Source organism: Podarcis liolepis (genome assembly GCF_965112155.1).
Source record: "Podarcis liolepis genome assembly, chromosome: 2".
Classification (NCBI taxonomy): domain Eukaryota; kingdom Metazoa; phylum Chordata; class Lepidosauria; order Squamata; family Lacertidae; genus Podarcis; species Podarcis liolepis.
The window spans coordinates 117,953,565-117,980,156 of NC_139555.1; the positions used below are offsets into that span (position 1 = coordinate 117,953,565).

At 47.4% G+C, this 26,592-nt stretch overlaps 3 protein-coding genes across 3 annotated transcripts in view; all 3 read right to left on the reverse strand.

The window, feature by feature from the left end:
- Positions 1–1,536: 1,536 nt before the first annotated feature.
- Positions 1,537–26,404, reverse strand: LOC310701377 (uncharacterized protein). Its single transcript, XM_083492155.1, has 5 exons — positions 25,268–26,404; positions 21,659–21,749; positions 20,601–20,717; positions 18,263–20,324; positions 1,537–3,609 (listed from the first exon to the last, which is right to left on the reverse strand). The coding sequence occupies exons 2-4, from the start codon at positions 21,690–21,692 to the stop codon at positions 18,562–18,564; spliced, it is 1,914 nt and encodes a 637-aa protein (XP_083348281.1). The 5' UTR covers positions 21,693–21,749; positions 25,268–26,404; the 3' UTR covers positions 1,537–3,609; positions 18,263–18,561.
- LOC310701376 (uncharacterized protein) lies at positions 3,798–15,759 on the reverse strand. The gene is made up of 4 exons (XM_083492154.1): positions 15,547–15,759; positions 14,374–14,498; positions 5,942–6,058; positions 3,798–5,672 (listed from the first exon to the last, which is right to left on the reverse strand). The coding sequence occupies exons 2-4, from the start codon at positions 14,405–14,407 to the stop codon at positions 3,910–3,912; spliced, it is 1,914 nt and encodes a 637-aa protein (XP_083348280.1). The 5' UTR covers positions 14,408–14,498; positions 15,547–15,759; the 3' UTR covers positions 3,798–3,909.
- The window catches only part of LOC310701334 (uncharacterized protein), a 31,841-nt gene continuing 14,680 nt past the window's right edge, over positions 9,432–26,592 (reverse strand). The window contains exon 5 of the transcript XR_014523007.1: positions 9,432–9,998. The gene's annotated coding sequence lies outside the window, so the exon portion shown is untranslated. The remainder of the gene's footprint in view (positions 9,999–26,592) is intronic.

Genomic DNA, 26,592 nt, shown 5'->3' on the forward strand with positions numbered 1-26,592 from the left:
CTTATATAAACATATTCTGCCACATCCTTCCTTTAAAGAGTGTTTGATTGCCTACATTGGACATCATCACGACAGACCTGGGAGGTAGGCTAAGTTGAGAAAGGCTGGCTGCCTAAGATTCTTTTCATTGCAGAATGCGATGGTGATTTTGGGTGTTTTCCAACAGCCCACGAATGTTCTATAATAGTAATAATAATAATAATAATAATAATAATAATAATAATAATATATTATTTATACCCCGCCCATCTGGCTGAGTTTCCCCAGCCACTCTAGGCGGCTTCCAATCAAGTGTTAAAAACAATACAGCATTAAATATTAAAAACCTCCCTAAACAGGGCTGCCTTTTAAAGAGAAGATAGCTGCTTATTTCCTTCACATCTGAAGGGAGGGTGTTCCACAGGGTGGGTGCCACTACCGAGAAGGCCCTCTGTCGGGTTCCCTGTAACCTCACTTCTCACAATGAGGGAACTGCCAGAAGGCCCTTGGCGCTGGACCTCAGTGTCTGGGCAGAATGATGGGGGTGGAGACACTCCTTCAGGTATACAGGACCAAGTCCGTTTATATCATTACCTGCACAGGTGAGGCCACACCCACCTCTAGTCACATGTAGAGGAAGTCTGTCCCAGCCCAGAGGGAAAAGGAAGTCTACCTGCTGGCTGGACAAACATCCCTCCCCATGTGCAAACATGTTCACTCTAGGAATGTTGTACTTGACTGCTCTTGTGTTTCACATCCCACAGTTTAGGGCTTTAAAGGTCAGCACCAACACTTTGAATTGTGCTCGGAAACGTACTGGGAGCCAATGCAGATCTCTCAGGACCGGTGTTATATGGTTCCAGTGGCCACTCCCAGTCACCAGTTTAGCTGCCGCATTCTGGATTATAGTTTCCGGGTCACCTTCAAAGGTAGCCCCACGTAGAGAGCATTGCAGTAGTCCAAGCAGGAGATAACCAGAGCATGCACCACTCTGGCGAGACAGTCCATGGGCAGGTAGGGTCTCAGCCTGCGTACCAGGTGGAGCTTGTAAACAGATGCCCTGGACACTGTAGCAGGAACCCCCCCCCCCTCATTACACTGTAATGCGCAAGCACCACACACACACCTCCCACCTTCCCCGAGCCTGAAGATGCCCCTCTAGAGGGGCATCCCCTGAAAGCCTTCCGTAAATAAGCGCTAACTTGACAGCTCTGTGTGGAACCCCTTTATTTTCATATATTTTCCCTGAGTAGACCGTAAAACTCTACCTCACCCAATTCCTTTAATGGGTTGACCAATTCTCTGAACTTGGGGTCAATCAGCTGCCACTTCAGCCAATCAGCGCTACCGAACAGCGCCCCTTGTGGCGACCACGCAGGTACTGCAGGCAAAGGCGCGCGCTTCTCTATGCTTTGACAGCTCTCAAATACAAAGTTTCGAGTTTAATTGACCGTGACTGATCTAATCAAAATGTTGAAACCTGCTTCCGGGAAAGTGAAAGTGCTAGGACAGTTTATTCATAAATTCACTATAAATCAGCCGTACATCGGATTTTCACCAGACCACTTTTATTCTGCTTCATATTACAAGGACTATCAAAGGGGGGGGTGGCTTGATGCCAGTCGGACATAATCCCTTGAGCGAAGGAACCTTGATAGTCATCTTGATAGGCTCAGACAGAAGACTATCAAGAACACAACGAACTGCATACACGAGTGGATTCAGCACGGACTATGATAAAGGGACAGTGATTGGATTCCCCTCAGGGGGCAGGAAACTGCACCTATGCTTTTGTCTTCTGGAAATGACTCATGGGGAGGGGGAGAAGGGGCTCCGGCCAGGTGTCATGATGCTCAGATTACCTGTGTAACTCAGGGGATTAGAAGCTAATAAAAGTTGGGGTTTTCCTTTGTTTGGGGCCTCCATTTTGCTTCACCTTGTGGGCGGTGGGAGTCCTGTCGCGACAGTCTTTCTTTAATAAAGACCAGGCCTACAGGCTGCTGATTTGCTCCAAGTTACTCTGGTCGGTGTCTTTGCTTTTACCCAAGGGAGCCCTCGGATTTTCCGTTAACAACACAGAATTAACCTGTGCCTCCATGGACAGCTGTGAGTCCAAAATGACTCCCAGGCTGCGCACCTGGTCCTTCAGGGGCAGTTACCCTGCTGGGTTGCTGTTTTTCTAAAGCACCCTCCCACGACCCCAAAATCTCAGCCTGCCTGGGGCTCAGGGCCAAAGCCTGAAACTACATCTCCCAGAAGCCTTTGCGTCTGAGAAGGAAAGGAGCCCAGGAGTGGGGAGTCCCACAAGGCGAAGGGGCTTTTGCTTTTTTCTCTCGCCAGTCCCTGAGATCAGGGGCTTTTGCGGGGCAAGAGGCAGAAGGAGCTTTTTCTTGCTAGGCTTTGGAGGGGAAAGGCTCTTTCGCAGGAAGGGAGGCGACTTGAGCGTTGCTTCCAGACGGGGGAAATGCTGGACTAAGGAAGGAAGATCTGCAGACTAAGGGAGATCCGCGGCTGCCAGGAGCCTGCTAGGTCCCTCCTGGAGACTTGAGCTCCAGACACGGATCTTTCCGGGTCTTGTGCATCTGAGCCCTTTCCTGCATGCAAAGGACGAGGCTTGGGAGATCTTCATGGAGAAGCCCCCGGGAGCAGGAGATCCTTCCCTTCCCTCAATCGGACCAACGTTGATGTTCACCGGCAGAACTCGAATGAGGGATTTAGAGAGCTGCCGCCGCCGGCCTCTTATATAGAGGCTTTTAAACACGATCTAATAGCAGGTGGGCTCTTTAAGTTCTGTTGCCATTCTCCCTCATCTATGTGGTTGGCGCAGAGCAAAGTTACTCTCTCTTTTCCTAGCGGTGAGTCAAAGTCTATATCTAATTGCCAGTTCCATGGCTTGGTCAAGACAGGCCAGTCCGCTAGTTGACTCCTTATCAGGCCAGCTGTCTAGACCTCTGCTTGATGCCATGTTCTCATTATATAGATAAATTCATGGGAAAGCCCTCTGTGATGGCCGGGTAATCCAATTCAGAGGCTGAACCGGAGGCATCCCAGCCTGCACAGGAGTCCCCGCCACCAGGGCCGGTTGAGCTGGGGCAGGGGCTTGATTCTGAAGCGCCTGCACCTGTGCCAGATCCTCAGGAGCAGGCACCAGGTGAATCCACTCTGGCTCCGGAGGTGGTTGAGGACTCAGTGCCTACAGGTGAGTCTCCCCCGGGGCCCAGTAACCCTTCAGCCTCTCCTGAACTGCAGAGGCTCAGGGCAGAGAGGCGGAGGGAACTGGTTTCTCCCAGGAGGAGTGCTCGCCTTAAGGCCAGGAGAGGCGGGTCTCCTGGGGGCCGGGACCGCCCCTGGCCTCAGAGAAGATAAAAGGCCAGTCAGCCCGGTCCCAGGTTGCGGGAGCAACGTCGTTGAAGAGCTGTTTCGGCCAGCATCCAGTCCTGTTCCCCCAGAGTTCCTGTCCTTGCCCGGCTTCTCGCTGTGGACCCCGCTTCGCCCTTGCTGACCCTCAACTCAGGTCCTGGACCTCGCCCCACGGTAACCTCCCCCCTGGACCAGCACACCCTCGTTATATGTACAGATAGAGTTAAAAGGATTTAGAGCTAAAATTACATCGAGATCAGGAGACACCACCTTCTAAAAATATCTGGCATTACACATACTCAAAAGCGTTGGTGTGGTTTCTCTCCTGTGTGGACTCCCTGAGGCAGCACCAACCTAGCCCTTCCAGGCCAAACATTTCCCACACACGAAACATTAATGGGTTTCCCTTTTTAGTGGATTCTCTGGTGCCTTTGAAGGTCCAAATGAGCAGCAATTCATTTCCCACACTCCAGACACTTGCATTGTATTTCCTTCGTGGAGTCTCCAGTTTTGATAAAAGATTCCTTTCTTTACAAAGCATTCTCCACACTCCGAACATTTATATGCTTTCTATTCCATATGGAGTCTCTGGTGTTTTCGAAGGTTCCCACTCTGTGAAAACCATTTCCCACACTCTACACATTGGTAAGGCCTCTCTCCTGTGTGGACTTTCTGGTGTGTGCGAACATGTGATGACTGAGAAAAACATTTCCCACACTCCATGCATTTGTAGGGTTTTTCTCCTGTGTGGGTTCTCTGGTGTTTCAAAAGATTCCCTTTCTGACGAAAACATTTCCCACACTCCAAGCACTTGTAAGCTTCCTCTCCTGTGTGGATCCTTTGATGCATGTTAAGCTCTGATTTTCTTGCAAAGTATTTCTCACACTCCAAGCATTTATAGGGTTTCTCTCCTGTGTGGATCCTCTGATGGGAGACAAGGGTGTCTTTCCTTAAAAAACATTTCCCACACTCCAAGTATTTGTAGGGTTTCTCTCCTGTGTGGATCCTCTGGTGCCCCCTAAGGCTTTGTGCGAAAGTAAATGACATTCCACAGTCTAAACATTTATGTGGCTTTCCTCCTGTGTGGACTCTTTTATGAGAAAAAAGATGTGATGAAGTGGAAAAACATTTCCCACACTCTCCACATTCATATGGTCTCACTCCTGTGTGGATTCTCTGGTGTACATGAAGGTGTGATTTGCTGGCAAAACATTTTTCACACTCCACGCATTTGTAGGGTTTCTCCCCAGTGTGGATTTTTTCGTGCCCCTTGAGGTGTTGTTTCTGGGAAAAGCATTTTCCACATTCCATGCATTTGTAGGGTTTCTCTCCCGTATGGATTCTCTGGTGGATTGCAAGTTGTGATGGTACAAGAAAACTTTTCCCACACTCCGCACATTTATGAGGCCTCTCCCTGGTGTGCACAGTCTGATGGCTCAGAAGGTCAGCTTTCTCATGAAAACATTTCCCACACTCTCTACATTCATAGGGTTTCTCTCCTGTGTGGATTCTCTGGTGTCGCCTGAGACTTGCATTTCTGGGGAAACATTTGCCACACTCCAGACACTTATGGGGCCTTTCTGCTGTGTGGGTTTTCTGATGGCTTACAAGGCCGGAACGGCAAGTAAACTTTTTTCCACATTCAAAGCATTTATACCGTTTCTCCCCTGTGTGAACCAACCGATGGATCCAAAGCTGTGCGTTTTGAGGAAAACATTTCCCACACTCCCAGCATTCATAGGGCTTCTCTCCTGTGTGGAGCCTCCGATGGCTTACAAGGACTGACTTGTGAGCAAATGATTTTCCACACTCTGGGCATTCATAGGGTTTTTCTCCAGTGTGGGTTCGCTGATGGGAAACAAGTTGTGACCTAACCGAAAAGCATAACCCACACACACTGCATTTGTGGGGCTTCTCTCCCGTGTGGACTTTATGGTGTCCATGAAGCTGTGATCTCTTGGGGAACCCGATCCTACTCTTGCCATATTTGTGGGGTTTCTCCCCCGTGTGGCCTCTTTCATGTTTCACAAAATCTGAGAGTTGGGAAAAACCTTCCCCACACTCCAAGCAGCGATATGGCTTATCTCCTCCTGCATGGACGTTCCGGTGGATCAGAACGATGGGCTGATGAGCAAGAACCTTCCTGAACTCCAAAGACACAGGGGTTTCCAAAGGGCTCACAATCTCTGAACTCTGACCAAAACATTCCCCGCTCTCAGAGCTTTCCTGGATCTTCTCCCCTGTGTGGATTCTCTGATGTCCAGCAAGAGCCAATCTGAAGGCAAAGCATTGGCCACTCTCTGGGCAGAAGTTTTTCCTCCTCCAGTTTCCTGCTGAGAGAGTGAAGAAAGTGGAATCAGGGTTTGAAGATGGCAGAGAAGTAGCTTCAGAATCCAGACTGAAATCATTGGATCAGATGATGCGTGAGAGACGGAGGCCGTACCACTTCTCCCCCTCCCCCCGCCCACAACACCCACTGCATAAGGTATAACCAGTGAAAGAGCCTTTTAAAATGAAGTAACAGAGAACATTTTTCTTGCCCATTCTCAGCAAGGGAGGAGAAACTCTGAACGGACTCGTCATCCCACCCAAACTGCCTCACCTGAGCTGGTGTCCAAAATGGCAGCCCCTGTTCCGTCTGAGATCTGATATTGTGGCGTCCTGGGCTCTTCCGCTTGCTCTGCGCTGGCGACGAGGCTGGTCTTGGGAAGCGGCAGTGCTATGCGGGAAAGAAGGAAGAAGAAGGGAGAAGAGGAGAAAGAAGAAGTGAGGAAGCATTCGGCCTTATGGTCCAAACTATCCCCAACGACCGCTCATCTCCAACATTAATGGGGCAGGAGAACCCATAACTATACAGTACCTTGGGTTTGGGGGCTGGGTGTTTGTAGGGGGCAAGGTGGTCCTTCGCTCTGTGCCAGAAGGTGGACAGAGGACGGCTGAAGATGTCTGCAGGGTGGGGGTGGGGACTGCACTGCCAGGGACCCCAGGGAAGGAACAGGGTTGGGGCTTCCCGACTGTGGCTGTGATGCTGATGGGAGACCCTCAAACATAAACACTTCCTGATACAGGGCTGCATTCAAACGTCTTCTAAAGGTGATATAGTTGTTTATTTCCTTGACATCTGGTGGGAGGGCGTTCCAGAGAGAGGGGGCCACTACCAAGAAGGCTGCCTTTGGCTGGTTCCCTGTAACTTCGCTTCTTGCGGTGAGGGAATCGGCAGAAGACCCTCGGAGAGGGGTGGGCCCCCGTGTCCAGGCTCAACGATGGGGCTGGAGACGCTTCTTCAGGTATCCTGGGCCAAGGCTGTCTAGGGTTTGTTGTGGGGATTAAATGGGGGGGGGGAAGAGACCAGTGCGCCCCACACTGCGCTCCTTGGAGGGGGAAAAGGGGGGATCAAAATGCAAGGCATTAAGAATAAAGTACATTTGCATCTCTCGTGCAACAAACCTGCTCCCCACCTACCCCTCCACCCCAAAAGAAGAGTGAGAAGAAAATGTCCTGGAAGGACTGCTTCAGACTCAAGGAAGGAGGGTCCTTACCCAGAGAGGCCACGTCCCCCTCATTCTCCGGCATGGCCTCCCTTGCCTAGGGCTCTTCGGCCAATGTCCAGCAGGGAGGGCCCTTTCAACGCTAGAGAAATAAACAGCCCCTTAATCAAAGGTTGATGGTCTCTGTAATGACAAAATGCCCTCAGCAAAAACTGCAGCACCTCAATAACACCTTTGGTGGCAAGAGCAGAGTGGGAATCTCGGTCTTCCCCATGGATCCTTCCAACTTCTTTCTTTCTTTCTACCAAAAAAGTGCATACATCATCTCCGTTTTCAAATCATAGAAGTCCTTTCTTCAGTTCTTTTATATTCAATGTGAGATTTTAATGCTCTGTACCAGAGCTTTCCAAACTGTGTGTCACGACACATTAGTGTGTCGGCTGCAGTGTGTAGGTGTGTCGTTTAAACACTCCTCATGTTACTCCCGGGGCTGGAAAAGGGTTTGCTAGGGAAACTGAATTACTACGTTGCAAAATGATGCAAAACTGAATTATTGCATTGCAAAATTATGCATGTCTGAAAAGTGTGTCACCAACATGAAAAGTTTGGAAAGCTCTGCTGCATGCAGTATAAAAATATGCACAATATTCCACCAAGCTTTCAAAGAGGAATGAATGAATGAGTTTTCTTCTGCTCTCGAGAATCTCCTTCCTCCTCTTTCACCCCGATGCAACGTGCAAACGTATCCGTGCAATGGGAAAAGCCAAAATGGCTCATCTTTCCCGCCGCCCTTTTCTGCCCCGCCCCCTCACCGGCATTCACCTGTTGCACGGTTCAGACGGTGCCCTCTCACCCACGTAGACCCCCATTTGGCCCCAGGATCTGAGATTTCCACACACCCCATCCCCATGATATACAGGACATTTCAGAACACTTTAAAATATTCAGGGGGGTACTGCAATTGCAGACTTTTTCATTTTTTAAAAAAGGGGATTATGTTATCTGATTTTTTAAAATGTCCAGATATTTAATAAAAATATGCACAATATTCCACCAAGCTTTCAAAGAGGAATGAATGAATGAGTTTTCTTCTGCTCTCGAGAATCCCCCCTTCCTCCGCTTTCACCCCGATGCAACGTGCAAACTTATCCGTGCAATGGGAAAAGCCAAAATGGCTCATCTTTCCCGCCGCCCTTTCCTGCCCCGCCCCCTCACCGGCATTCACGTGTTGCAGGGTTCAGACGGTGCCCTCTCACCCGCGGAGAGCTGCTTCCGAAGGGCGCCTCTGCCAGCAAAGACTCCTTCCTGCTCCCACCTTCAGCCTCCCCTGCAAAACCCCTTTGCACCCCAGAGATCGCGATGGCCGGACGCCTCCTGCAAAAGACCCACACAAATGGGGGCTGGCCAGAGGAAACAGGCACCTCTCGAGACGTCCTGCCCCTTCGCTTCTTCCCTTTTCCCAGACGCAAGGGATTCTGGGATTTGTAGTTGTTCCTCTGTGAGGGGGGAAAAGTGCCTTTGGGGAAGGGCGCTTATTTATTTTTATTTTCCCTTTCTATTTACTCACCTACTGGCACACCTCTCTGTACCGCCTAACACGTCGCAGTGGTGCCCAGCAAAAATAGTGAGAAGATGAAACCGACTTGCACGTCAACGTGGTGGGATTCTAGACTTGGAAGGGACCCCGAGGGTCATCCAGTCCAACCCCGGACAACGCAGCGCTCTTTTACCTCACGTGGGGCTCGAACCCGTGACCCTAAGATTAAGAGTCCCCATCTAAACCAAAAGTACTGATCAGGGAGCGACCTGGGGCTGCCGGGCTGCGTGCAGGGGGGTCCTGCCTTCCGGCTAAGGCTCACCCAAGGCAGTTCTAGGAGCGGGGACAGAAATAAGAGTATTTTGGCCTCTGCGATCCCCTCTCCGTTCGCATGGAGCAGGAGGCGAAAGAGGGAGATGCTGCGCAGCCTCACGCACTTCCAGTGTAAAACTGCCTTAAGCCCCATCAAGGTTGTCAGGAGGAGAATTTGGCCCTATTCAACACCTAGGAGATCTTATTCCTTTGTTTCCTGAAAGTTGTCCTCCACTGGACCTTTCAAGAAACTAACCTCAAAGCAGAATGGTAAAAATATCAGTAAAAGGAATACCATCAGGAAAATGGAAAATGTAGAGTTACTTTATGATGCTTTGAAATTGGAACTTCAGCATACTTAGTCTGTTAGTAGTTTTAAACCTTAGTTTTTTCTTTCCTACCTTTTGTTTTGTTTTTCTTACTTGCATAAAGTGATATTGTAAAAGGCTGAATTGATTTACAGTGTTTTTCTAACTTGGAGTTTTTTGTATGCACTACTTTGATTTTCAATAAATGAAATTTTTAAAATGGGGAAGGAGGTAGGATTTTTCACATTCCAAGGATTTTTGGGAGGCTTTTTGTCCTGCATGATGAAAAATGTTATGTTTCAGAGGTGAGGAGTGAAGGGAATATTTTGCTCATGGCTTAAAACATTTTTGAATTCTCCACCTCAATGTACTCTTTGGTGGCGGAGAAGCAACAGGAAGAAGTTTTTATTAATTTAAGCAAAGAGAAGGCAAATAAGCAGTCTTAACTTTTTTAAAAAAATAATCTTTACTGAAAGTTGAAAAAGTACAAAATTATACGTGCACTAAACATGGTGAGAAGTAAATAAGAGAGAGAGAAAAAGAAACAGAAACTGTGTAAGAGGGGGAAATAAAGGGGGGAAGAGGTGGAAAAACCCCAAACTATATTTTACAAGGTTGTTATTGTACTTCACCAGACCTTAACCTATTACAATATTTGTAAAAATTGATCCGAAATGTCATTGAACTTGTCCATAGCAAGTCTGCATTTATATGCAAGTTGTTCAAATGTTGCGAATTTGTGTAAGACTTCAATCCAATCGTAGAAGGGAGCTGCATTTTTATTTTCCCATGCATCAGTATCAGTCCTTTTGCTGGAGGCAGGGCACGGAGAGTCCACTCGTATAGTCCTTTTGTAAGGTTCCATGTGCTGGGTGTAGAATTCAAGAGGATATATTGCTCAGTAAATGTAAGGTTATTCCGTACAGATCTGTTGATAGTTTCAGTTATAGGACAATGAAAAAACGTATGTTTTAGAGAAGCATTATCCCTAGTGCATCTCCAACAGTTAGATACCTGAGACAGCCCTTTTTAAAACAAAAGTAATGGGGTCCAGTATATTCTAAATATTATTCTAGCAGTCTAACATCTATGTTCCATACTCAGTAATGAGGGACACTTAAAGATACAAGATCAGAAGGATATTCTGGAGATAACTGCAAAAGCGAAGTTCAAGGTTCATCTCATTTGCAGCAGAGACCCTGGGAGCAGGAGATCCTTCCCTTCCCTCAATAGGGCCAACACTGATGTTCACCAACAGAACTCGAACGAGGGACTCAGAGCTGCTGTCGCTGAGCCCTTATATGGAGGCTTCCAAGCACGATCGAATAGCAGGAAGGCTCGTTAAGTTCTGTTGCCATTCTCCCTTATTGTCGAGTTGCAGCTCGGCATCCAGGGAAAAATCAGTCTCACACCATGAGGGGTTCCGAAATATGGCTGCTTCTAGGGCTTGGCAGCTCTAGCTTTTATTGTGTGAAATAGAAAGATACAAGCCAAGGAAAGATACAAAATACAAGCCAAGCAATTTTTTCTAGCCAGCAGATAAAGACCTTCGTACTAAACCGTGCGAGCGATCAGGCCATGCTACGTTAGCCAATCATATAGGACAGCACGAGCTGTTCACGCGCTATTCATGCTCCAAGGATGCTTCTAGCTATGAGATCACCCTGCAACAATAAGAACTTTGCTCATGCTCTCATGTACAAGCAATCATTTTCCCACACCTTATCTCCTCCGTTGGCACAGAGCAAAGTTACTCCCTCTGTTCACAGCGGTGGGCCAAAATCAATGTCTAATTTCCAGTTCCATGGCTGGGTCAAGACAGGCCTGTCCGCTAGTTGACTCCTTAGCAGGCCAGCTGTCTAGACCTCTGGTTGATGCCAAGTCCTCATCATGCAATTAGATCTATGGAAAAGTCCTCATTATATGTACAGATAAATATATAAGGATTTAAAGCTACCATTACATCGAGATCAGGAGACACCACCTTCTAAAAATATCTGGCAATACAAATACTCAAAGCGTTGGTGTGGTTTCTCTCCTGTGTGGACTCCCTGAGGCAGCACCAGCCTAGCCCTTCCAGGACAAACATTTCCAGCACTCGAAACATTAATGGGTTTCCTTTTTTTGTGGATTCTCTGGTGCCTTTGAAGGTCCGAATGAGCAGCAAATCATTTCCCCCACTCCAGACACTTGCAATTTATTTCCTTCGTGGAGTCTCCAGTTTTGATAAAAGATTCCTTTCTTTACAAAGCATATTCCACACTCCTAATGTCTGTCCGTCCTCCTTTTGGAATGGACACTCTGGTGTGCCACGAGGGCTGACCACTGATCAAAATATTCCCCACACTCCCAACATTTATATGCTCTTTATTCCACATGGAGTCTTTGAAGGTTTCCACCTTCAACATTTCCCACACTCTACACATTGGGAAGCTCTCCTCCTGTGTGGACTTTCTGGTGTCTGTGAAGATGTTGTTACCGAGAAAAACATTTCTCACACTCCAAGTATTTGTAGGGTTTCCCTCCTGTGTGGGTTCTCTGGTGCTCCTTAAGGGATTTTGTTTCTCTGCATTTATAGGATTGACTTATTGTGTGAAATCCCTGGTGTTTTGAAAGACTCCCTTTCTGACGTGGATCCTTAGATGCATGTTAAGCTCTGATTTTATAGCAAAGGGTTTTTCACACTCCAAGCATTTATAGAGTTTCTCTCCTATGTGGATCCTCTGATGGGAGACAAGGGTGTCTCTTCTTGAAAAACATTTCCCACACTCCAAGCATTTGTGGGGTTTCTCTCCTGTGTGGATCCTCTGGTGCCCCCTAAGGCTTTGTGCTAAAGTAAATGACATTCCACAGTCTAAACATTTATGTGGCTTTTCTCCTGTGTGGACTCTCTTATGAATAATAAGATGTGATGAAGTGGAAAAACATTTCCCACACTCTCCACATTCATATGGTCTCACTCCTGTGTGGATTCTCTCGTGTACATGAAGGTGTGATTTGCTGGCAAAACATTTTCCACACTCCATACATTTGTAGGGTTTCTCCCCAGTGTGGATTTTTTCATGCTGCTTGAGGTGTTGTTTCTGGGAAAAGCATTTTCCACATTCCATGCATTTGTAGGGTTTCTCTCCCGTATGGATTCTCTGGTGGATTGCAAGATGTGATGCTGAAATAAAACATTTCCCACACTCCGCACATTTATGAGGCCTCTCCCCGGTGTGCACAGTCTGATGCCTCAGAAGTTCAGCTTTCTCATGAAAACATTTGCCACACTCTCTACATTCATAGGGTTTCTCTCCTGTGTGGATTCTCTGGTGTCGCCTGAGACTTCCATTTGTGGGGAAACATTTGCCACACTCCAGACACTTATGGGGCCTTTCTCCTGTGTGGGTTTTCTGATGGATTACAAGGCCGGAACGGCAAGTAAACTTTTTTCCGCATTCAAAGCATTTATACCGTTTCTCCTCTGTGTGAACCAACCGATGGCTCCAAAGATGTGCGTTTTGAGGAAAACATTTCCCACACTCCCAGCATTCATAGGGCTTCTCTCCTGTGTGGAGCCTCTGATGGATCACAAGGCCTGACTTTTGAGCAAACGACTTCCCACACTCCAAGCATTTGTAGGGTTTTTCTCCAGTGTGGGTTCGCTGATGGGAAACAAGTTTTGACCTATCCGAAAAGCATAACCCACACACACTGCATTTGTGGGGCTTCTCTCCTGTGTGGACTTTATGGTGTCCATGAAGCTGTGATTTCTTGGGGAACCCGATCCTACTCTTGCCATATTTGTGGGGTTTCTCTCCCGTGTGGCCTCTTTCATGTTTCACAAATTCTGAGAGTCGGGAAAAACCTTCCCCACACTCCAAGCAGCGATATGGCTTATCTCCTCCTGCATGGACGTTCCGGTGGATCGGAACGATGGGCTGATGAGCAAGAACCTTCCTGAACTCCAAAGACACAGGGGTTTCCAAAGGGCTCACAATCTCTGAACTCTGACCAAAACATTCCCCGCTCTCTGAGCTTTCCTGGATCTTCTCCCCTGTGTGGATTCTCTGGTGTCCAGCAAGAGCCAATCTGAAGGCAAAGCACTGGCCACTCTCTGGGCAGAAGTGTTTCCTCCTTGAAATACCTGCTGAGAGAGTGAAGAAAGCGGAATTGGGGTTTGAAAATGGCAGAGAAGCAGCTTCAGAATCCAACCTGAGATGGTTGGAATAGATGATGCGTGAGAGATGGAGGTCGTACCATTTCTCCCCCTCCCCCCTCCCCCCTCCCACAACACCCACTGCATAAGGTATAACCAGTGAAAGAGCCTTTTAAAATGAAGTAACAGAGAACATTTTTCTTGCCCATTCTCAGCAAGGGAGGAGAAACTCTGAACGGACTCGGCATCCCGCCCAAACCGCCTCACCTGAGCTGGTGTCCAAAATGGCAGCCCCTGTTCCGTCTGAGATCTGATATTGTGGCGTCCTGGGCTCTTCTGCTTGCTCTGTGCTGGGGACGAGGCTCGTCTTGGGAAGTGGCAGTGCTATGCGGGAAAGAAGTGAGAAGAAGGAAAAAGAAGGAAGAAGAGGAAGACGAAGAAAAAGAAGAAGAAAAAGAAGAAGTAAGAAGGAGAAAGCATGGAGGAAGCATTCAGCCTTATGGTCCAAACTATCCCCAATGACCACTTATCTCAAACATTTATGGGGAAGGAGAACCTGTAACTAAACCGTACCTTGGGTTTGGGGGCTGGATGTTTGTAGGGGGCAAGGTGGTCCTTCGCTCTGTGCCAGAAGGAGGAGGGAGGACGGCTGAAGATGTCTGCAGGGTGGGGGGTGGGGACTGCACTGCCAGGGGCCCCAGGGAAGGAACATGGTTGGGGCTTCCCGACTGTGGCTGTGATGCTGATGGGAGTCCCTAAAAAATAAACACTTCCTGATACAGGGCTGCATTCAAACGTCTTCTAAAGGTGATATAGTTGTTTATTTCCTTGACATCTGGTGGGAGGGCGTTCCAAAGAGAGGGAGCCATTACCAAGAAGGCTGCCTTTGGCTGGTTCCCTGTAACTTCGCTTCTTGCGGTGAGGGAATCGGCAGAAGACCCTCGGAGGAGGTGGGCCCCAGTCTCCGGGCTGAACGATGGGGCTGGAGACGCTTCTTCAGGTATCCTGGGCCAAGGCTGTCTAGGGTTTGTTGTGGGGATTAAATGGGGGGGGGAGACCAGTGCGCCCCACCTCGAGCTCCTTGGAGGGGGAAAAGGGGGGATCAAAATGCAAGGCGTTTGGAATAAAGTACATTTGCAGCTCTGGTGCAACAAACCCGCTCCCCACCTACCCCTCCACCCTAAAAGAAGAGTGAGAAGAAAATGTCCCGGAAAGACTGCTTCAGACTCGAAGAAAGAGGCTCCTTACCCAGAGAGGCCACGTCCCCCTCATTCTCCAGCATGGCCTCCCTTGCTCTTCGACCAACGTCCAGCAGGGAGGGCCCTTTCGACCCTGGAGAAATAAACAGCCCCTTAATCAAAGGTTGGCGGTCTCTGTAATGACAAAATGCCCTCAGCAAAAACTGCAGCACCTCAATAACACCTTTGGTGGCAAGAGCAGAGTGGGAATCTCGGTCTTCCCCATGGATCCTTCCAACTTCTTTCTTTCTTTCTACCAAAAAAGTGCATACATCGTCTCCGTTTTCAAATCATAGAAGTCCTTTCTTCAGTTCTTTTATATTCAATGTGAGATTTTAATGCTCTGTACCAGAGCTTTCCAAACTGTGTGTCGCGACACATTAGTGTGTCGGCTGCAGTGTGTAGGTGTGTCGTTTAAACACTCCTCATGTTACTCCCGGGGCTGGAAAAGGGTTAGTTTAACCTCTGGTTTGCTAGGGAAACTGAATTACTGCGTTGCAAAATGATGCAAAACTGAATTACTGCATTGCAAAATTATGCATGTCTGAAAAGTGTGTCACCAACATGAAAAGTTTGGAAAGCTCTGCTGTATGCAGTATAAAAATATGCACAATATTCCACCAAGCTTTCAAAGAGGAATGAATGAATGAGTTTTCTTCTGCTCTTGAGAATCTCCTTCCTCCTCTTTCACCCCGATGCAACGTGCAAACTTATCCGTGCAATGGGGAAAGCCAAAATGGCTCATCTTTCCCGCCGCCCTTTTCTGCCCCGCCCCCACACCGGCATTCACGTGTTGCACGGTTCAGACGGTGCCCTCTCACCCGCGTAGACCCCCATTTGGCCCCAGGATCTGAGATTTCCACACACCCCATCCCCATGATATACAGGACATTTCAGAACACTTTAAAATATTCAGGGGGGTACTGCAATTGCAGACTTTTTCATTTTTTAAAAAAGGGGATTATGTTATCTGATTTTTTAAAATGTCCAGATATTTAATAAAAATATGCACAATATTCCACCAAGCTTTCAAAGAGGAATGAATGAATGAGTTTTCTTCTGCTCTCGAGAATCCCCCCTTCCTCCTCTTTCACCCCGATGCAACGTGCAAACTTATCCGTGCAATGGGAAAAGCCAAAATGGCTCATCTTTCCCGCCGCCCTTTTCCGCCCCGCCCCCTCACCGGCATTCACGTGTTGCAGGGTTCAGACGGTGCCCTCTCACCCGTGTAGAGCTGCTTCCGAAGGGCGCCTCTGCCAGCAAAGACTCCTTCCTGCTCCCACCTTCAGCCTCCCCTGCAAAACCTCTTTGCACCCCAGAGATCGAGATGGCCGGACGCCTCCTGCAAAAGACCCACACAAATGGGGGCTGGCCAGAGGAAACAGGCACCTCTCGAGACGTCCTGCTCCTTCGCTTCTTCCAGACGCAAAGATTTCTGGGAATTGTAGTCTGTTCCCCCTGTGAGGGAAAGTAGTGCCTTGGGGACAGCTCTGGGGAAGGGTCTCCTTTATTTTCATTTTCCCTTTCTATTTGCTCACCTACTGGCACACCTCTCTGTACCGCCTAACACGTCGCAGTGCTGCCCGGCAAAAATAGTGAGAAGATGAAACCGACTTGCACGTCAACGTGGTGGGATTCTAGACTTGGAAGGGACCCCGAGGGTCATCCAGTCCAACCCCCGGCAACGCAGCGCTCTTTTACCCCACGTGGGACTCGAACCCGTGACCCTAAGATTAAGAGTCCCCATCTAAACCAAAAGTACTGATCAGGGAGCGACCTGGGGCTGCTGGCGGCCTCTCAAGCTGCCCCACCTCACAGGGTTGTTGTGATGGTGGCTGTGGAAGCGGAGAGCAGCAGAGGCCGCCCTGAGCCCCTTGGGAAAGGCGGGAGAGGAGAAATGGAGCTGGGCTGGCGCAGGGGGGTCCTGCCTTCCGGATAAGGCTCACCCAAGACAGTTCTAGGAGCGGGGACAGAAATAAGAGCATTTTGGCCTCTGCGATCCACTCTCTGTTCGCATGGAGCAGGAGGCGAAAGAGGGAGATGCTGCGCAGCCTCACGCACTTCCAGTGTAAAACTGCCTTAAGCCCCATCAAGGTTGTCAGGAGGAGAATTTGGCCCTATTCAACACCGAGGAGATCTTCCTCGTTTGTTTCCTGAAAGTTGTCCTCCACTGGACCATTCAAGAAACTAACCTCAAAGCAGAATGGGAAGAATATCAGTAAAAGGAATACCATCAGGAAAATGGAAAATGTACAGTTACTTTATGATGCTTTGAAATTGGAACTTCAGCATACTTAGTCTGTTAGTAGTTTTACACCTTCGTTTTTTCTTTCCTACCTTTTGTTTTGTTTTTCTTACTTATCTTGCATAAAGTGAGATTGCATCAGGCTGAATTCACTGAGTGTTTTTCTAACTTGGAGTTTTTTGTATGCACTACTTTGATTTTCAATAAATGAAATTTTTAAAATGGGGAAGGAGGTAGGATTTTTCACATTCCAAGGATTTTTGGGAGGCTTTTTGCCCTGCATGATAAAAAATGTTATGTTTCAGAGGTGAGGAGTGAAGGGAATATTTTGCTCATGGCTTAAAACATTTTTGAATTCTCCACCTCAATGTACTCTTTGGTGGCGGAGAAGCAACAGGAAGAAGTTTTTATTAATTTAAGCAAAGAGAAGGCAAATAAGCAGTCTTAACTTTTTAAAAAAAATAATCTTTACTGAAAGTTGAAAAAGTACAAAATTATATGTGCACTAAACATGGTGAGAAGTAAATAAGAGAGAAAAAGAAACTGTGTAAGAGGGGGAAATAAAGGGGGGGAGAGGTGGAAAAACCCCAAACTATATTTTACAAGGTTGTTATTGTACTTCACCAGACCTTAACCTATTACAATATTTGTAAAAATGGATCTGAAATATCATTGAACTTGTCCATGGCAAGTCTGTATTTATATGCAAGTCGTTTATATGTTGCGAGTTTGTATAACTTTCCAATCCAATCTTGGAAGGGAGCCACACTTTTATTTTTCCCATGCATCAGTATCAGTCCTTTTGCTGCGGTCAGGGCACGGAGAGTCCACTCGTATAGTCCTTTTGTAAGGTTCCATGTGCCGGGTATATAATTCAAGAGGATATTTTGCTCAGTAAATATAAGGTTGTTCCGTACTGTTCTGTTCATAGTTTCAGTTATAGGACCATGAAAAAATGTATGTTTTAGAGAAGCATTATCCCTAGTGCATCTCCAACAGTTAAGATACCTGAGATAGCCCTTTTTAAAAGAAACGTAATAGGGTCCAGTATATTCTAAATATTATTCTAGCAGTCTAACATCTATGTTCCATACTCACTAATGAGCGACACTTAAGATACAAGATCAAAAGGATATTGTGGAGATAACTGCAAAAGCGAAGTTCACGGTTCATCTCATTTGCAGCAGAGACCCTGGGAGCAGATCCTTCCCTTCCCTCAATAGGGCCAACGTTGATGTTCACCGGTAGAACTCAAACGAGAGACTTAGAGAGCTGCTGTCGCTGAGCCCTTATATAGAGGCTTTTAAACATGATCTAATAGCAGGTGGGCTCTTTAAGTTCTGTTGCCATTCTCCCTCATCTCTGTGGTTGGCACAGAGAAAAGTTACTCTCTCTATTCCTAGCGGTGAGCCAAAGTCTATATCTAATTGCCAGTTCCATGGCTTGGTCAAGACAGGCCAGTCCGCTAGTTGACGCCTTATCAGGCCAGCTGTCTAGACCTCTTGTTGAAGCCAAGTTCTCATTATATAGAAATATATAGAAATACTTTATTGTCTCTGTACCACTTGTTTTCATTGAGATTAAACAACCCCCCCCCCAATCTCTCAGTCCTTGTTACATATATTATACAGATAAATTCATGGGGAGACACCACCTTCTAAAAATATCCGGCATTACACATACTCAGAGCGTTGGTGTGGTTTCTCTCCTGTGTGGACTCCCTGAGGCAGCACCAGCCTAGCCCTTCCAGGCCAAACATTTCCCACACTCGAAACATTAATGGGTTTCCCATTTTTGTGGATTCTCTGGTGCCATTGAAGGTCCAAATGAGCAGCAATTCATTTCCCACACTCCAGACACTTGCATTGTATTTCCTTCGTGGAGTCTCCAATGTTGATAAAAGGTTCCTTTCTTTACAAAGCATTCTCCACACTCCCAACATTTATATGCTTTCTATTCCATATGGAGTCTCTGGTGTTTTCTAAGGTTCCCACTCTGTGAAAACCATTTCCCACACTCTACACATTGGTAAGGCCTCTCTCCTGTGTGGACTTTCTGGTGTGTGCGAACATGTGGTGACTGAGAAAAACATTTCCCACACTCCATGCATTTGTAGGGTTTTTCTCCTGTGTGGATCGTTTGATGCATGTTAAGCTCTGATTTTATAGCAAAGGATTTCTCACACTCCAAGCATTTATAGGGTTTCTCTCCTGTGTGGGTTCTCTGATGGGACACAAGGGTGTCTTTCCTTAAAAAACATTTCCCACACTCCAAGCATTTATTGAGTTTCTCTCCTATGTGGATCCTCTGATGGGAGACAAGGGTGTCTCTTCTTGAAAAACATTTCCCACACTCCAAGCATTTGTGGGGTTTCTCTCCTGTGTGGATCCTCTGGTGCCCCCTAAGGCTTTGTGCTAAAGTAAATGACATTCCACAGTCTAAACATTTATGTGGCTTTTCTCCTGTGTGGACTCTTTTATGAGAAACAAGATGTGATGAAGTGGAAAAACATTTCCCACACTCTCCACATTCATATGGTCTCACTCCTGTGTGGATTCTCTGGTGTACATGAAGGTGTGATTTGTTGGCAAAACATTTTCCACACTCCACGCATTGGTAGGGTTTCTGCCCAGTGTGGATTTTTTCATGCTGCTTGAGGTGTTGTTTCTGGGAAAAGCATTTTTCACATTCCATACATTTGTAGGGTTTCTCTCCCGTATGAATTCTCTGGTGGATTGCAAGATGTGATGGTACAAGAAAACTTTTCCCACACTCCGCACATTTATGAGGCCTCTCTCCGGTGTGCACAGTCTGATGGCTCAGAAGTTCAGCTTTCTCATGAAAACATTTCCCACACTCTCTACATTCATAGGGTTTCTCTCCTGTGTGGATTCTCTGGTGTCGCCTGAGACTTCCCTTTGTGGGGAAACATTTGCCACACTCCAGACACTTATGGGGCCTTTCTCCTGTGTGGGTTTTCTGATGGATTACAAGGCCGGAACGGGAAGTAAACTTTTTCCCACATTCAAAGCATTTATACTGTTTCTCCCCTGTGTGAACCAACCGATGGCTCCAAAGCTGTGCATTTTGAGGGAAACATTTCCCACACTCCCAGCACTCATAGGGCTTCTCTCCTGTGTGGAGCCTCTGATGGATCACAAGGCCTGACTTTTGAGCAAATGACTTCCCACACTCTGGGCATTTATAGGGTTTTTCTCCAGTGTGGGTTCGCTGATGGGAAACAAGTTTTGACCTATCCGAAAAGCATAACCCACACACACTGCATTTGTGGGGCTTCTCTCCTGTGTGGACTTTATGGTGTCCATGAAGCTGTGATCTCTTGGGGAACCCGATCCTACTCTTGCCATATTTGTGGGGTTTCTCCCCCGTGTGGCCTCTTTCATGTTTCACAAAATCTGAGAGTTGGGAAAAACCTTCCCCACACTCCAAGCAGCGATATGGCTTATCTCCTCCTGCATGGACGTTCCGGTGGATCAGAACGATGGGCTGATGAGCAAGAACCTTCCTGAACTCCAAAGACACAGGGGTTTCCAAAGGGCTCACAATCTCTGAATTCTGACCAAAACATTCCCCGCTCTCAGAGCTTTCCTGGATCTTCTCCCCTGTGTGGATTCTCTGGTGTCCAGCAAGAGCCAATCCGAAGGCAAAGCATTGGCCACTCTCTGGGCAGAAGTGTTTCCTCCTTGTAATACCTGCTGAGAGAGTGAAGAAAGTGGAATCAGGGTTTGAAGATGGCTGAGAAGTAGCTTCAGAATCCAGACTGAAATCATTGGATCAGATGATGTGTGAGAGACGGAAGTCGTACCACTTCTCCCCCTCCCCCCTCCCCCTGCCCACAACACCCACTGCATAAGGTATAACCAGTGAAGGAGCCTTTTAAAATGAAGGAACAGAGAACATTTTTCTTGCCCATTCTCAGCAAGGGAGGAGAAACTCTGAACGGACTCGTCATCCCGCCCAAACTGCCTCACCTGAGCTGGTGTCCAAAATGGCAGCCCCTGTTCCGTCTGAGATCTGATATTGTGGCGTCCTGGGCTCTTCCGCTTGCTCTGCGCTGGGGATGAGGCTCGTCTTGGGAAGTGGCAGTGCTATGCGGGAAAGAAGGGAGAAGAAGGAGGAAGAGGAGAAAGAAGAAGTCAGGAAGCATTCGGCCTTATGGTCCAAACTATCCCCAATGACCGCTCATCGAGGACCCATAACTAAACAGTACCTTGGGTTAGGGGGCTGCATGTTTGCGGGGGGCAAGGTGGTCCTTTGCTCTGTGCTGGGAGGAGAAGGGAGGACGGCTGAAGATGGCTGCAGGGTGGGGGGTCAGGACTGCACTGCCAGGACCCCAGGGAGGGGACTCGGTTGGCACTTCTGGAGTATTGCTGTTACGCTGGTGGGAGTCCCTCACATGCCAGCAAACCCATTTTGCACAGCTAGAGTGCAGCGCAGTGGTTAAAGTGCCCGACTAGGACCTGGGAAGCTAATACTTTTTGATTTGAACCCCACCCATCTGACTGGGTCACCCCACCCACTCTGGGCAGCTTCCAGAACATATAAAAACATAATCAAATGTCCAACATTAAAAACTTCCTGATACAGGGCTCCTAAAGATTATATAGTTATTTATTTCCTTGATATATGACGGGAGGGTGTTTCACAGGAGGGCGCCACTACAAAGAAGGCCCTCTGCCTGGTTCCCTATCGCTTCACTTCTCACATTGAGGGAACCAGCAGAAGCCCCTCAGAGCTGGACCTCAGTGTCCTGGCTAAATGATGGGGTGTAAATTCTCCTTAGGTATATGGGGCCAAGGCCATTTGGGGCTTCTTGTGGGGATTAAATGAGGGGGAGATCCGTGTGCCCCACATTGCACTCCTTGGAGGGGGAAAGGTTGGGATCAAAATGGATGGCATTAAGAATAAAGTACATTTGCAGCTCTTGTGCAACAAATCTGCTCCCCACCTACCCCTCCACCCCAAAAGAAGAGTGACAAGAAAATGTCCCGGAAGGACTGCTTCAGACTCAAGGAAGGAGGCTCCTTACCCAGAGAGGCCATGTTCCTCTCATTGTCCAGCATGGCCTCCCTTGCCTGAGGTTCTTCAGCCAACGTCCAGCAGGGAGGGCCCTTTCAACCCTAGAGAAATAAACAGACATATCCTCAAAGGTTAGCGATCTCTGTAATGACAAAATGCCCTCAGCAAAAACTGCAGCGCCTCAGGAACGAACGCCTTTGGTGGCAAGTGAGGAGAGAATCTCCGTCTTCCCCATAGATCCTTGCAACTACATTCTATTATTATTATTATTATTATTATTATTATTATTATTATTATTATTATTATTGATTTTCTTGGGTTAACAAAAAAGTGCACAAGTTGTCTCCGTTTTCAAATCATAAAAGTTCTTTCTTCCGATCCTTTATCTTCAATGTGAGACTTGAATGCTCTATACTGGACTTTTGCCACTACTGTCGCCATGTTACCGGAAAAAGCCGAGGGCTCCCTTGGACGAAACAAAGACACCAGCCAGAGCAATTCAGAGCAAAACAGCAGCCAGTAGGCTTGGTCTTTATTAAGAGAAGACTGTCGCGACAGGACTCCCACCGCCCACGAGGTGAAGCAAAATGGAAGCTCCGAACAAAAGAGAACCCAAAATTTTATTACTTGCTAATCCCCTTAGCTACACCCTCAAAATTACATCATATTTACATCATGATTATATTATGAACAGGAGGAGTCAGGGGAGGGGTCCGGCAGGTAATCCGAATCCCCCCACACCTGGGCAGTGCCCCTCTCCCTCTTTCCTGTAAGTCATTTTGGAAGACAAAGGAAAAGGGCGCAGTTTCCTGCCCCCTGGGGAAATCTGGTCACAGTTCCCTTTGTCTTAGTTGTGGCGGAATACACTATCCCATGCAAAGTATTGTGTCCTATGCCGGTTTCTGTCTGGACCCATCAAGGAGGTCATCAAGGTAAAAGGTCAGTTGGGAGGGGGCGCTGAGTCCGTGTTCGCTCGGCCGGGGAATATGGCTGGTGGGTGCCAGATCACCCCCCCCCCTTTGATAGTCCTTTATTCATGGGGCAAAATAAAGGTGGTCCGATGAGAATCCGATGTACGGCTGATTTTTGGTGAATTTCTGAAGAGAAGGCTTTGAAGTCTGAAGTATTTGCCAAGCTTCGGAAACAATGTAGCAAGACTTGATTAAATCAGTCACGGTCGATTTAATTCGGAAACATTGTATCAGCGAGCTGTCAAAGTGGGAAAATAGTGGATGCCGGCTGCAGTACCAGCGTAGCCGCCGCCAGGGGCGCTGTTTGGCAATGCTGATTGGCTGAAACGGTAGCTGATTGACCTGGAGTTCGGGCGGCCGGTCCTCTCACAATAAAGATAGGGCGAAGTGGAGCGTCGGAGGGAATGCAAGAAAAGGGGTTCAGCGCTTCCTTATTTACGGAAGGCTATCATTCCTTGGGGAGATGCCCCTCTAGAGGGGACGTTGCCAGGCTCGGGGGTGGTGTGTGTGTGTGTGGTGCTTGTGGAGTACGATGTAGTGAAAAGGGGGGGGGGGGTTTCCTGCTGCAGCGACACGTTACTATGTCAGCTGCAGTGTGTAGTTGTGGCGTTTAAACACTCCCCACGTTCCTCCCGGGGCTGGAAAGGGATGAGTTTAACCTCCGGTTTGCTAGGGAAACCGAATTACTGCGTCGCAAATAATGCACGTCTAAAAAATGTGTCAGCCACCTGAAAAGTTTGGAAAGCTCTCCTGCTTGCAGTATAAGGTTTGGGGGGAGAGAGAAGGGGGATAGGAGACTTTCATTCTTTTACACAGTGGATGTGCAAGGTTTTTGTTTCAGCGCCACGTGGGTAGGTTCTTTTTCTACACATTTAATAGTTTTCATTGGCACTGAAAAAAATCTTTGATAAAAAATGAAGTTGTTTTTTTTTACATATTTGTAAAAAAAAAATTTAAAAACTTTGGGGTTTGTTTTTTTTAAATCTCAGCTTTCAGAGTGTTCTGTTTTTTACTTTTTGCAACCCAAGGTCGGGTCCGCAGCCTATGGCTGTTTCGTGGGGTTCACTGCAGTGAACAAAATAGAGTTAATAATAATAAAAAAGGTAAGGACCCCAGGGTGGTTAAGTCCAGAATGGATATACAGTGGTACCTCAGGTTAAGTACTTAATTCGTTCCGGAGGTCCATTCTTAACCTGAAACTATTCTTAACCTGAAGCACCACTTTAGTTAATGGGGCCTCCTGCTGCCGCCGCGCCGCCAGAGCACGATTTCTGTTCTTATCCTGAAGGAAAGTTCTTAACCTGAAGCAGTATTTCTAGGTTAGCGGAGTGTGTAACCTGTAGCGTATGTAACCTGAAGCGTATGTAACCTGAAGCGTATGTAACCTGAGCTACCACTGTAATATAAGTAGCATTGCAGATTTGTAAGGGAATAAGAAAACACCATGGCAGGGTGGATGGGAAGTCAACGGATATGAGAGAGTAGTTATAACTGTATTTTAAAAGAATATGCAATATTTGAAAATTAAATAATTCAAAAAAATATAAAAAAGAGATTGGAGAGTAGCCTTAGCTCATTTGGCAGAGCAAATACCCCCAACTCCAATTCGTGATCTATCTAAGAGAGGCTGGGAAAAGACCCCCGTCTAATACCAAGAAGCACTGCTAGTCCAGAGTGGCAATGTGGTGTAGTGGTTAGAGTTCTGTGCTGAGACCTGGGAGTTCGGGGTTCAAATCCCCACCTGGCCATGAAGCCCAATGGGTGATCTTGGGCCGGTCACCGTCTCTCAGCCTGGCCTCCCTCACAGGGATGTTGTGGGGAAGAAATGGGGAGATGGGGAACATGCAAGGTACCTTGTGCTCCTTCCAGGATGGGTGGGGTATGAATGCAAGGAAGTAAAATACACACAACCCATGGGATACATTCCAGCCACACAGAAACCAGAGGTCTGTTTACATGCACACAGAACTCCAGCCAAGCAGGTCAGGGGGAAAATCGATGGCATATTCTCGCCAGGCAAAAGCACCCGACTTAGAGTAGGGCTGAAGCACCCTAGGGAGAAGGGGCTGGCAATGGGGGGGGGGAATGAGGAGTCCTGCTAGACCCCCATTTGGCCCCAGGATCTGAGATTTCCACACACCTCATCCCCATGATATACAGGACATTTCAGAACACTTTAAAATATTCAGGGGGACACTCCAATTGCAAACTTTTTTCTTTCTTAAAAAGGGGATTATAATGTTATCTGATTTTTCTTAATGTCCAGATTTTTTAAATTAAAAATATGCACAATCTACCACCAAGCTTTCATTTCATTTCATTTTTTGTCAGTTATTTTTATAGGCTTTATACAAATTAATACCATTTGGCACTCCATTCTTGGCGCATATTTATCATCTACTATTACTACGTTTCATATTCATATTTATCTCTGGTTACCATCGCCTTTTACATAATTTTACATTCTATCATTGCATTTCAAAGCTTTCCATGAGGAATAAACAAGTGAAAGAGATCCCTTCTTCTGCTCTCGAGAATCCCCCCTTCCTCCTCTTTCACCCCGATGCAACGTGCAAACTTATCCGTGCAATGGGGAAAGCCAAAATGGCTCATCTTTCCCGCCGCCCTTTTCTGCCCCGCCCCCTCACCGGCATTCACGTGTTGCAGGATTCAGACGGTGCCCTCTCACCCGCGGAGAGCTGCTTCCGAAGGGCGCCTCTGCCAGCAAAGACTCCTTCCTGCTCCCACCTTCAGCCTCCCCTGCAAAACCTCTTTGCACCCCAGAGATCGCGACGGCCGGACGCCTCCTGCAAAAGAGCCACACAAATGGGGGCTGGCCAGAGGAAACAGGCACCTCTCGAGACGTCCTGCCCCTTCGCTTCTCCCCTTTTCCCAGACGCAAGGGATTCTGGGATTTGTAGTTGTTCCCCTGTGAGGGAAAAAAGTGCCTTTCTGCTCTGGGGAAGGGTGCTCCTTTATTTTTATTTTCCCTTTCTATTTGCTCACCTACTGGCACACCTCTCTGTACCGCCTAACACGTGGCAGTGGTGCCCGGCAAAAATAGTGAGAAGATGAAACCAACTTGCACGTCAACGTGGTGGGATTCTAGACTTGGAAGGGACCCCGAGGGTCATCCAGTCCAACCCCCGGCAACGCAGCGCTCTTTTACCTCACGTGGGACTCGAACCCGTGACCCTAAGATTAAGAGTCCCCATCTAAACCAAAAGTACTGATCAGGGAGCGACCTGGGGCTGCTGGCGGCCTCTCAAGCTGCCCCACCTCACAGGGTTGTTGTGATGGTGGCTGTGGAAGCGGAGAGCAGCCGAGGCCGCCCTGAGCCCCTTTGGGAAAAGGCGGGAGAGGAGAAATGGAGCTGGGCTGGCGCAGGGGGTCCTGCCTTCCGGATAAGGCTCACCCAAAAGAAATAAGACAGAAATAAGAGCATTTTGGCCTCTGCGATCCCCTCTCAGTTCACAAGAGGCGAAAGACAGGCTGGGCAGCCTCACGCACTTCCAGTGTAAAACTGCCTTAAGCCCCATCAAGGTTGTCAGGAGGAGAATTTGGCCCTTTTCAAAACCGAGGAGATCTTCTTCGTTTGTTTCCTGAAAGTTGTCCTCCACTGGACCATTCAAGAAACTAACTTCAAAGAAGAATGGTAAAAATATCAGTAAAAGGAAGACCATCAGCAAAATGGAAAATGTACATTTGTTTATGATGCTTTGAAATTCAAACTTCAACGTACTTAGAATGTTAGTAGTCTTACTCTTTAGTTTTTTCTTCCCTTCCTTTAATTTTTTGTTTTGTTTTTCTTATCTTGCATAAAGTGAGATTGTAAAAGGCTGAATTCACTGAGAGTGTTTTTCTGACTTGGATATTTTTGTATGCACTACTTTGATTATCAATAAATGAAAATTTTTTAAGGGGGAGGAAGTAGGATTTTTCACATTCCAAGGATTTTTGGGAGGCTTTTTGC